This window comes from Papaver somniferum, chromosome 8 (genome assembly GCF_003573695.1).
Source record: "Papaver somniferum cultivar HN1 chromosome 8, ASM357369v1, whole genome shotgun sequence".
Taxonomy (NCBI): domain Eukaryota; kingdom Viridiplantae; phylum Streptophyta; class Magnoliopsida; order Ranunculales; family Papaveraceae; genus Papaver; species Papaver somniferum.
In genome coordinates this window covers 92,050,739-92,063,237 of record NC_039365.1, presented here as the reverse complement: position 1 = coordinate 92,063,237, position 12,499 = coordinate 92,050,739, and the positions used below count along the sequence as shown (strand labels likewise).

Here is a 12,499-nt window from a genome sequence, read left to right as displayed (position 1 = left end):
GTAGAGCCTAGAGACGACGGGGGACACAATTACAAAAAGTTAAGAAAAATAATAGATACTTTCCACACTGGACCTGGAAAGTCAACGTGGCATAAGAATGACATGGATATCTTCAACCAAAACAATCAGATGTGACCGTCCATATAGGTAACCCAACAGTAGCAAACAAAGAAAAAACACAGAGTTTTAGAAAGAGAAAATAAAAAGAAAGAAGAAGAAGAAACAAACAAGAAATTAAGTTACTACTACTTCACTAGAACTAATTCTTTTCTCTCTCATAAATTTTTCAAAAAAAAAAATTGTTCAAAGGATTGTGTGAATACTTAAACTTTGAAGAATCAAATGTGATGGGAAGTGGATTATCGCGCCTATTCCCATGTTTAAATGGAAATCAAAATCAAAATCATCATCAAGATTTGATTTATACAGGTACAGAACCATTGGATGAAACCCTAGGTCATTCATTTTGTTATGTACGTTCATCAGCTCGTTTTCTTTCACCAACAAATTCAGATCGTATTTCACCTAATTCTCAATCACTTCGTCTTTCTCCTTCTCATGAACCCCAAAATATTACTTTGAAAAGTAAACCTAGTAGTTGTTATAATGGTGGTGAACCGAATTCTTTTTTTAAATCTATATCTGGTGCTACTGTAAGTGCTAATACATATACTCCTACTACTATACTTCATCAGAATGATCATAATTACGAAGATGCCATTGATACTAATAAACCAACATTCATCGATGGTTTTGAAAGTTCTTCATCTTTTTCTGCACTTCCGTTACAACCAATACCTCGCGGTGGTGGAGGAGGAGATGCTTCTGGTTCTGGACCACTTGAACGAAGTGGGTTTTTGATGTCAGGACCGATTGAACGAGGTGCTCTTTCTGGACCTTTAGATTCTACTACCGCAAGTAATAATGATTCTTCTGGACAAATTCATTTTTCAGCTCCTCTTAATGGGATTTATGTTAAAAGAAGAAGAAGGAAGAAAGCATTATCAGGAATTCCAAAAGCGTTTATTAGAAATTTATCTTCCGAGAAAAAGAGACCTTGGGTTGTTCCTGTTTTGAATATTTTTAATAAGAAAGATGATGATAATAATATTAACCATAACCATAGTCATGGAAATGATTCTGAGATGATGATGAAGAACGAAAGCAGTAATGTTCAGTGGGCACATGGTAAAGCTGGTGAAGATAGAGTTCATGTTGTGGTATCAGAAGAACATGGTTGGCTTTTTGTTGGGATTTACGATGGTTTTAATGGTCCAGATGCACCTGAATTTTTAATGGGTAATCTTTATAGGGCCGTTTTTCATGAGCTTGAAGGTTTGTTTTGGGATGTTGAATCAAATGAGCAGCCAATGGGTACTACTAAAACTGAATTGAATTTAGAGAGAGAGGTGGTAATTGAACCAGCATTGAGAAACTGTGTTGGAGAAGCAGGGAACGATGGTGGAGTAGCGGAATGTGGTAGCGACAATTTGAATTCTGAGAATGCTAATTGTGGGTCTGCGAAGAAAGTAACATTTCAATCTGATGAAGCTGTGCCAACAGGAGTAAGAAGAGGGAGATCTCTTTGGGAACTTCTTGCTGAAGATTATGCAGAAGAAGGGCTTGATTTATCGGGTTCTGATCGGTTTGCATTTTCTGTTGACGATGCTGTACGAGTGAGCAGCTCTAGTCCCATTGTTAGTAGGAGATCGCTACTGTTATCTAAATTGAAACATGGGTTCTTGAAAAACAAAGATAATCAGGGTCACAGTAGGAGGTTTTTCCCTTGGAGATATGATATGGAGGATAATAAGGAGAAAACAGAAATTGATAATAGAGTTGAAGAAAATAGTTGTAGAAGCTATAGGAAACGCCGAGTTGGTCCCGTAGATCATGAATTGGTTTTGAGGGCTTTGTCGAAAGCTCTAGAAGTTGCCGAGCTTGCCTATTTGGATATGACGGATAAGGTCCTTGAAAAAAATCCGGAGTTGGCATTGATGGGTTCGTGTTTGTTGGTTGTGTTGATGAGAGATGAGGATGTGTATGTGATGAATCTTGGTGATAGTCGTGCTGTAATTGGTCAATATAAACAAGAAGAAATTCCTTCTAGTACGAAAACTATTACACGAGGTAAAAGTCAATCAGATGTGGAGGGAATTGTTGAAGACTCCACTGTTGTTGGTGAAGGAGCTACTCCTGTAGTGATTAAAACTAGTCACACAATGAACTTAAGTGCATTGCAGTTATCTACTGATCACAGTACAAGCATTGAAGAAGTAAGTTTCAATTTCAAAACAGCATGTTCTGGTTTGGAACTTTTGAGAACCCACTTGCAGTATCTAAAAGTTGTTTTTTCTATCTTTCACCCAAACATTGACTATAAAATTACCAGGAATCCTTGGTGGTTTTCTATTCTGTTGGAATAGATGCTCAACTGACTAGTGCTTGTAGGAATTTCTTGGGAACTGAGATGCTGTAAATGGGAACTCCTAGAAATTTACCAACATTTAGTTACTGGTATGTTTTGTAACCTGTGGATATGATCTATCAAGTAAATTTCAGGGTTCATGACAGACATTTAAGCACTGTTCAAGGTTAAGTGGTAGGTCATTATTCACACTGGCCTAGCAGTAATACATCAGGTATAGGATTAAAGCCCTTGTTAGTGTGTTTAGACTTCACCCTCTTGAATAAGTGGACATTTAAAATTAGGATTTCCTATGCATTATGGCTTAAATTTCCTGTTTTGCTACACTGTTGTCAATGTTGTATATCAGGTGAATTTCCCTTGAGGTCCTGGTGAGTCATATCTTTTGTATGTGTTACTCATTGCTATATAATCTTTGTGATCCGCATGATGTATGTATAAGTCTTCTTTAATAATGTATCTTATTCTTTCATTAACCTACTTTCTGCACATTCTAATGCATGCTAAAAAAAATGCAGGAAGTCCTCAGAATAAAGCAAGAACACCCCGATGACAGCCAGTGTATTGTCAATGATAGGGTGAAAGGTCGTCTGAAGGTCACCCGAGCCTTTGGGGCTGGGTTTCTTAAAAAGGTTAACCTTTTTCACTCTTATCCCAAGATCCACCCTTTTACTATTTTAAATTTTTTTAATGGCTGTCTATCTAAATATGAAAAATTCTCCCTAATGACGACGGCTAGGAATTTTGGGTCTCTAGGATATACTGTTCTGTGTCTCCTGCTTAAACGACCCTTTTCTATGCGCAAAATCAGATGAAAAGATAGTTGCTAAGTGGCCTGCGGATCCCTTGTCCTCTAGGACCCACTGCAAGGTGTCTTGGCTATTGAACTGGGATCCACTGGCCTCATAGCAGGCAGGTTTAAAATCTTAGCTGAAAACTTCCATGCAGTTTCCTTGCGCCATCTAGCATCATAGATTGTCAATGCGAGATAGTCATTCTCAGTATTTGAGTTTGATTGGTGACTTCCTGCATGTGGGGTATAACTGAGAAGTACCTCTGATGCTTTCATCCTTGATAGTTTTGGTTGTTTGCCTGACTCGTGGTGTTTACCTGCACTGCAGCCCAAGTTGAACAACGCTTTATTTGAAATGTTTCGGAACGAATATATTGGTACGGCGCCGTACATATCATGTTCTCCTTCTCTCTGTCACCATAAACTCGGTCCTAGTGACCAGTTTCTAGTTCTCTCTTCAGATGGTCTATACCAGTATTTTAGCAATCAGGAAGTAGTTACTCATGTTGAATCATTCATGGAGAAGTTTCCTGATGGCGACCCTGCACAGCACTTAATCGAGGAGCTTCTTTTCCGTGCAGCAAGAAAAGCTGGTAAGAAACTTTCCAATGATACCTCTGTGTGTTGCAATCATGTTATCCTTTGCGCTCATCAGCCAATTTCCATATTTTCATACTCAAATATGACATGCATGGGATTTTGACAAAATTTCTCAAAGTTCAGTTGGACAACTTTCATTTATGTAAAGATTTGTATTAGTCTAAATGACTAAAATTTAAGACACAGACTTTTGCAATTCTGAGATCTGAATGGTTGAGCTTCTGCTTGTAGGCATGGATTTCCATGAATTACTTGACATCCCACAAGGAGATCGCAGAAAGTACCATGATGATATTACTGTTATGGTGATATCACTTGAAGGAAGAATTTGGAAGTCGTCAGGGAAGTATTTGTAACATCATACCTTTTTGTGGTTTCTCAAGTAGCTTCAGCATTTTCAGGGAATAATCTTTAGTGATGTGGGTAGTACAGTTAATGGGCATTGGCCCATTTTCCATGGGTTTCAATGAGAATTCTTTTCCCCCGTTGGTGTTATCCAAGCGGTAACTTCATGGTGATTGCCCAGGCAATTTTTTTGATGTTCATGAAAGCTCTTAATTACTCAATTAGTTGCAGAGTTGGTTTCAAGACGAAACGTAGGAACTTGGAGATTGGAATTTGGAAGTCTTCATGTTAGATATTTAGTCGTCGGTAGAAAATCCTGGTTTTCCTTTTTCTTTTCTTTTTTTGGTTTCTCTCTTTCCTTTTTTCGTCTTTTTCCTCTTTCTCGGAGGTAATCAGAGGTAATTCTGTGTCTAGTGGGGGTTGTCAAAAGTGATTATTGTAATCTTGGTGGTGGGTTTTCAGCATAGCGGTTTATATGAAGAAAAAATGGAAATTTTCTCTATACTTGTAGCTACCAAACGAGTAAAGACAATAGAATGCCCAATTTAAAAAAAATAAAATGACATGAGACTACTAAAAATAGAATGCCCAACAAATAAATAAAAACCCAACACGAAGATTTCCAACATTTTGTTACCGTAAGCCAAGATTTTACTAGCTCGAAACATTGACTGTGAAAGCCTGAAAGGTAGTTATGAATAGCTCTCTAACAAACGTTACACTAAATTCTCATATGGATACAAGGATTGCAAACCCAAGAAAAAGGTTTTGCGAAGCGACGACTGACTGACGCACAGTTGATGGAAATTTTGCCGCACCCTTGTTTCATGCAATCCCAAGATCACTTTAAACCACCTCTACTAGGTGCATACTGCATTCCTAAGCCGAGAAACAAAAAGGTTTCAAGAACTGATTCTTGGTGAAGACTGGAGAAATCCTTCTATCGTTCAAAATTTGATTGCCGATGAGCACTGCAAAGCTTCCTCTCACTGGACAACAGCAGTGGGTTGAACACTAGACTGCACCCATGACAACAAATCTTCTCTGGTTGCAGTGAAACAACCAGCTTTTTCGTCACTTTGCCTAAAGGGAACACCTAATCTCTTCAAATGGGAATCAAGAGACTGAGCCAATCCTTGAGAGAACTTGTGTGTTCCTGCACCAGTATACGCGGAAAATACCTCTGGCAATTCTTCTTTCTGATTCATAATTTTTGTCAGAGTTCCCATCCACTCTTCAAATGCGGTATGAGCTGCACCAACAGACAACGACCTAAGATTCAATGTCCATTCCTCTGTTGTCTTTGAATGTAAACCTGGGTACAGTCCATAAAGAGTTCCCAGGTAAAGCAACTCATGGCCTCTGTCATGGAGATTTGTGTTCCGACATATATCAATTAAGCAATTGCAGTATGGTCTCCTCACTTCTACTGCAGCTTTATTTAATATCTGTTTGAACTCCTCTCTGATTTGATCAAAATTAACTTCTTTGTCACCAAGCATTTTAACAAATGCAACCAACTTCGGGTTGCCTTTCTCCAAACAACCTAAGACCATCTCAACTTCCTCCTCTTTTTCGCAAAATGTAACCACAGACAATAAACAACCACACAATCTATCATCGGGTTGAATTCCTCTTTCAACTGCATACCTAAAAACCTTCACCAGTTCCTCAACCCTCTTAGCTCTACCTAGACATTGAATCAAACAAGTACAACCCATAACATTAAGCTTGACTCCCGTCTCACGCATTTCACCAAACAATTCCATTGCATTATCTACTTTCCCTCCTCTACCATGAATATTAAGCATCGCTGTATAACTCCAACTATCTGGCCTACATCTCTTCGAACCCTTCATTTCTTCAAACAGTTCTTCTGCTTCTTTTTCCAAACCAAGATCAGCACACATGCTAAGCAAAGTATTGTAAAGCATGAAATCCATTTTCCACTCATTAGTCTTCATTCTCTCCCAAAGCTCTAAAGCATCCTTCCCCCACCTTGCTTTACCATATATCTTAATCAAAGCTGTCAAAGTTTTCTCATTTGGTGTAACACCAGATTCCACCATTTCTTCAAAAAGAGTTCTTGCTAAACCTGGTTTTCCAGCCTTCCCCATTGCTTCCAACAATGTATTATAAACAACCAAATTTGGCTCAACTTCAAGTGACTTCATTTCCTGCAAAACATACCTAATCCCATCATAATCACCGGCTTCACCAAACATTTTACCTAGTATTGAAAATGCAATTGCATCAGGCTTCCAACCACTAGCTCTTCCCCTTTCATATAAACTCAAAACTTCTTCAACTTTCTTTAACTTTGCATAAACGTCTAAAATAGCTGAATAAGTAACTTCATCAGGAATCAAACCAGTTTTATACATCTTCTCAAACCATTCAACAGCTTTATCAAAGAGCTCACATCTCTTAGCACAAGTAATAATAGTGGAGTAAGTAATATTATCTAGCTCAATTTCTTTCTCAATCATTTCATAAGCGAGATCTTCAATAAGCTGAAATTGTTTACTAAATCTTAAAGATTTCATAGTAACATTATAAAAGATTGTATCCATTGGAATAAAATCTTCTTGAGTTTTTAACCAGTTGAAGAAGAAGTAAGATTTTGGCCATGGTTTTAAATAATTAAGAATTGAAAGCGCATTTTCTTTAGTTAATGGTTGTGGGTTTTCTTCAAGAATAGCCAAGAATTTAGACTCAGAAAATGGTGTAATGTCATTTAATTTTCTGCAATACTCTCTGAGGTCTTTGAGCTGAGGATTATAAGAGTATGAAGGACGTTTATGACGTTGTAAGTTAAGTACAGAACGTTTGGGTTTAGATGGATTAACCCAGATTGATTTAGGTTTACTAAGAAGATGTGGTTCTGGGTTTGGATTATCAGATAAAAAGTTTTCAGATAAGGGTTTTAATTGATCGGAAAGTGAAGGGTTTTGTTGAGATTCTACAGATTTCGTCGGGGAATTGGTACAGAGAATTGTAAATCTCTTTTTGATTGGGTTTCTGAAATTATTAAGAGAAGAATGATGAAAATAAACTGAGGGATTTTTGTTCCGGTGTTGAGAAATGGTGAAATGAAGATCAAGAGTAGTAGAAACAGTAGAAGAAGAAGCCATGGTGTTGTTAGAGCAGACAGAGGGAAACAGCAATGGGGAAGGTAACATTATCCTCTTCTTTTGTATTTATTTTTGGTGATGCCGTGCTTCGCGCTGTAGGGTTTTGTGGGAAGTCCTAGACTCTTGGCCCTCCTTTATTAAGGCACTATTTGGGCAGCGGTATTCGGTGACAATACCGAATACATACGACTTAAAGGCCTATGCAAATAAAGTTTCCATATTGAACGGTGAGGAAACCCTCACTTTTTATTAGCCGAAATAGATTTTTTTTTTGAGTTTTGTGAAACAAGCATTTTGGTGAGGACACTTAGTAACATATGATTGATTTATGAAGAATAGGAAAAACATAAAAAAGAAAACCAAATTCAATTCGGAATTCATGACGTGACAATATCTAGGTGAGGACACTTGGCAACGTATGATTGGTTTAAATATTACAAACTCAAAAAAAAAATCTAACTTACCGTATTTGGAATTTTATGGAAGCCAAAATTCAATTTGGAAATCAAGTACCTACTATACTATATTATATGACTCTTTTTTTCCAAATTAATATATCAAGGAGGAAAATAATCAACATATTACCACATATTTTCTGCAAAAATAAATAAATAAAATCTGCATTTTATAGAAAAGTACTTAAAGAAAAACCTTCAAAAATCTTAGTGTTCAAACCCCAGCTATATAGAGTACATTTTACCGATACTATCAATTGGTTGATGTTCTTTCTCTTGTTATTATAAAGCCTGCAGTTTCGCTCCCTCCAAATGTTCCATCAAATTGCAAAGGGAAGAAATCCCCAGATCTTTTTTTAACATTCTGCTACTCTTTTTAGTAGACCATTTTTATACTCTCAGAAAAAACTCATATAATTCTGAGTTTTCTGATCCACATTACACAATAAGCAAGTACTAAAATTCACCTTACCTGCTTTCTATAAATAATCCAGGGTTGGCGCACCTTTGTAACAAAGACACCAAACTAAAAAAAACGGACCTTCAAAGGGATTTTGGGGTTTCATACCTGTCTATGAGGAAAAACCAAAAACCTGTCAACACCCAGCGAGACGTAACAGTTGGCCACGGAGAAATCTGCTGCTAAATTCTACTTTCTATAATCATCCTCTACATTGTTGTGTAACATAGTCCCAAAATTTTCCAACACCTGAAGCATTTCAACCATTTCACCTGATTCTCGATCCCTTAGGTTTCTCTTAAATTCAAAATTCCATGCCGCATGATCAGAAATCATATCCTTAACAGTAGAGTTTTTAGTTTTAGAAAGCTTGAACAGTTTAGGACATCTGTCCTTGAAAGTATTCTCACATATCCAAATGTCAGTCCAAAAAAGAATACTGGATCTACTCCTTAAAACGAGAGTAGTATTATCTTGAACTTAGTTTTTGGATTTAAGAATTCCCGCCCACAAATTATTATCAGCAGATTTAGAACAAGTATTAGGGAATAAAGCATTTGAGTTACCTCCAAACTTCTCATGGATGATTTTTCTCCACAAAGCACATTTCTCTTTGTCGTATCTCCATATCCATTTGCAGTCTAATGCTTTATTAACCAAACTGATCTTTTTAATACCGATACCACCACGCGACTTTGGTACATTAGACTTGGACCACTTCATCCAACTTCTCTTCTTTGTAGTTGTCGAAATACCCCATAAAAAGTTTCTCATAATATTCTCAATCTTCTTCACTACGGAAATAGGAATCTGAAATAACGAAAGATAGGAAATTGTAAGGCTGGCTAGAATGCTATTAATCACAATTAGTCTTTGACCCTTAGATAGATATTTTTTCTTCCAAGTACAAAGTTTTTGCTGGCACTTTTGAATTATCACATCCCATGTAGCTTCGTTCTTTGATTTACTGCCGAGAGGTATGCCTAAGTAGTTGATAGGAAATGCTACCAATTGAGAACCAAAAGCATTAATTAGCACAGTATAAGCCATTATGGTCTCGAATACCACCGATAACACTTTTCCTAAAGTACACTTTCAAACCAGTCACTAAATGAAATCCAAATAAATTATTTTTCAAAGCTGCAATTTGTTTTTCCGAATCATCAAGAAAGACCATCAAATCATCCGCAAACTGTATTTGATCAATAACCTATTAGCCGCAACTTGAAATCCAGAAATAAGATCCAAAGAAGCATACTTCTTAACCATCTTTGAGAGGATTTCAGCAACCATGATAAACAGGAAAGGGGATACTGGATCGCCTTATGAATACCCTTTTGACTGTTAAATAATTGAGTAGCCTCACCATTAATCAAAACAACAAATCCCGGGTTAGAAATGCACCATTTATTCCACTCCCTCCAAACATTCTCAAAACCAAACTTTCCATCACAATATCGAGGCAATTCCAGTTGATATTATCGAAAGCCTTCTCAAAGTCGATTTTACATACAATACCAGATTTATTTGATTTCATTCTTGAATCAATAGTTCAGCTGTTGTTAGAATCCCATCACTGATCTGCATATCATGAATGAAATCCCCCTGATAATTATCTATGATTGTCGGCAAAACACATTTCATCCTTTCAGCTAACAACTTAGATATTATCTGGTAAACTCCGCCTATCAAACTAATGGGTCTGAAATTATGTAGTGATACAACTCCATTGCACTTGGGAATGAGTTTAAGGTTGGAGCAGTTTAACCTTCAATCCATTGATCCCCTACTCTCAAATTCTTTTATTACTAGCATTAGGTTAGTTTTAATGATATCCCATGAAACTTAAAAAATATTCCATTGTAAAGCCATCTGGTCTCGGGGCCTTATTTGTGCCAAAATGCATAATAATCTTCCTTACTTCCTCTTCACAAAAAGTTCTTTCAAGTGCAATTCTGCCATCTAGAGAGTTTTGAGGCAGTTCAAGATCATCAAATCTAGGTCTAGTGATATGTTCTTCGTTAAATAGAGAGGCAGAAAAGTCTTTTGCTTCAATTGCAAACTTTTATTTGTCGTAGCATAACTTATTATCAATTAAAAGACAGTTAATACTACTGCATTTGTATTTAAAGCTAGCTAATTGATGCAAATACCTGGAGTTGTTTTCCCCATCCTTGGCTCATTTCTCTTTTGCTCTTTGCTCCCATTTCCTCGTAAGATTCAGAGACAACGAAACATGTTTGGCTTAGGCCTCTTCTCTTGCGACATCATCTGCATTTGATAACTGAACATCCTCCTCCTGAATATCCAAAGAGTCAATAAATTCTTCCAACTGATCAGTTTGAATCTGCAAGCCACCCATTGATTTTTTCCAAGCCTTAATGAAGAATTTTAAAGAATGTAATTTCTTTGCAAAAATGTAACTAGGGATACCAGAAAAAACCAAAATTTTCCACAAAATCTTCAAATTAGGAAGGAAAGAAGGATGAAAACGTAACTAAGGTGGTTGCTGGGAGTTTTTCCAAGTAAATTTACCACCAGATAGATGAATATCAATCAATTCATGACTATTAAGAAAATTCCTGAAGTAATTCCTACTAGTAATACAACCACTAGCACAGTTTCTTTCAGATTGTGACAGGATAGCATTAAAATCCCCTCCTACTAACCATGGTTCAGAAAAAATCAATCTGATATATGACAATTCTTGCCAATACTGTCTATAATCACCACTATCAGAGGCTCCATAAAAAGATATAAAGAGCCACTCAGAATTATCAGAACAACTTTTGAATTTAATTGACAGAGTAAAAGCACTTAGAAGATAATCCTCCATATGCACAATCCCTTCCTTCCACATAACTATAATACCCCCAGAAGCACCAATAGAAGGCAAATGCAGAAAATTACAACCATTATTTCCCCATAAAGTCCTGATTAGGGATTCATCAACAATTTGTTTCTTAGACTCCTGAATTGAACAGATTGAAACATGAAAAAGCGGGGTACAACAACCACACCCAATATTTCGCTTAGCAATCTGTATGGACTAACTCCAATATACTTTTAAGAGAATCAACTAGACAATCAGACTCAATCTTAATAAAAGTATATCAAAGAGTTATATCTCACTTTCTTGATTCAATACTTACTCAAACAAATAGAAATCTGCGAATCTAACTGAATACAAGAGAAAACACTTGAACGGTACCAAAGACCAATGTTCAAGGATCAATCAATTTCAATCAACAACCAAAGGTTGGATTTCCCAATCGATTGATTCAAACGCACAACCTGTGATATTTCAATTATATAAAAAAATATAATGTGGAAAAGAAATAACACATACACCATAAGTTTTGTTAACGAGGAAACCGCAAATGCAGAAAAATCCGAGACCTAGTCCAGATTGAACACACACTGTATTAAGCCGCTACAGACACTAGCCTACTACAAACTAACTTCGATCTGGACTGTAGTTGAACCCCAATCAATCTCACATTGATCCAAGGTACAGTTGCGCTCCTTACGTCTCTGATCCTAGCAGGATACTACGCACTTGATTCCCTTAGCTGATCTCACCCACAACTAAGAGTTGCTACGACCCAAAGTCGAAAACTTTAATAAACAAATATGTATCACACAAAAAGTCTACGGTGATAGATAAATATGAACATGAACCAATTGATAACCCGGACTTATATTCCCGAAGAACAGCCTAGTATTATCAATCACCTCACAATAATCTTAATCGACTAGTGAAAGAAGATATTGCGGAATCACAAACGATGAGACGAAAATGTTTGTGACTTCTTTTATATCTTTCCTATCGGAAAAATCAATCTCAAGCCAATCTTACGATTGTACTCAAATATGATAGAAACAGCAAGATCAGATCACACAACTACAGAGAAAATAGTTGGGTCTGGCTTCACAATCCCAATGAAGTCTTCAAGTCGTTAACCTACAGGGTATCGAGAAGAAACCTAAAGTTAAAAGAGAAACGACTCTATCTAATACAACTAGTATCACACAGAAGGTGTGGGGATTATGTTTCCCAGTTGCTAGAGTTCTCCTTTATATAGACTTTCAAATCAGGGTTTACAATCTAAGTTACCTTGGTAACAAAGCATTCAATATTCATCGTTAGATAAAAACCTGATTAGATTCAAGCTAATATCTTTCAACCGTCAGATCGAACTTAGCTTGTTACACACAAATGAAATGCACGTTTATTTAGGTTTGTGTAATCATACCCAAACATGTACACTTAGTTGGTTCAAC

At 36.7% G+C, this 12,499-nt stretch overlaps 2 protein-coding genes across 2 annotated transcripts; one reads left to right on the top strand and one right to left on the bottom strand.

Annotated features, from left to right (window-relative positions):
- Positions 1–199: 199 nt before the first annotated feature.
- LOC113302051 (protein phosphatase 2C 29-like) lies at positions 200–4,360 on the top strand. The gene is made up of 4 exons (XM_026550895.1): positions 200–2,276; positions 2,947–3,060; positions 3,550–3,814; positions 4,053–4,360. The coding sequence occupies exons 1-4, from the start codon at positions 348–350 to the stop codon at positions 4,175–4,177; spliced, it is 2,433 nt and encodes an 810-aa protein (XP_026406680.1). The 5' UTR covers positions 200–347; the 3' UTR covers positions 4,178–4,360.
- A 380-nt stretch (positions 4,361–4,740) lies between these two features.
- LOC113302052 (pentatricopeptide repeat-containing protein At5g46580, chloroplastic-like) lies at positions 4,741–7,326 on the bottom strand. Its single transcript, XM_026550896.1, has one exon. The coding sequence runs from the start codon at positions 7,298–7,300 to the stop codon at positions 5,153–5,155; it is 2,148 nt and encodes a 715-aa protein (XP_026406681.1). The 5' UTR covers positions 7,301–7,326; the 3' UTR covers positions 4,741–5,152.
- Positions 7,327–12,499: the final 5,173 nt, after the last annotated feature.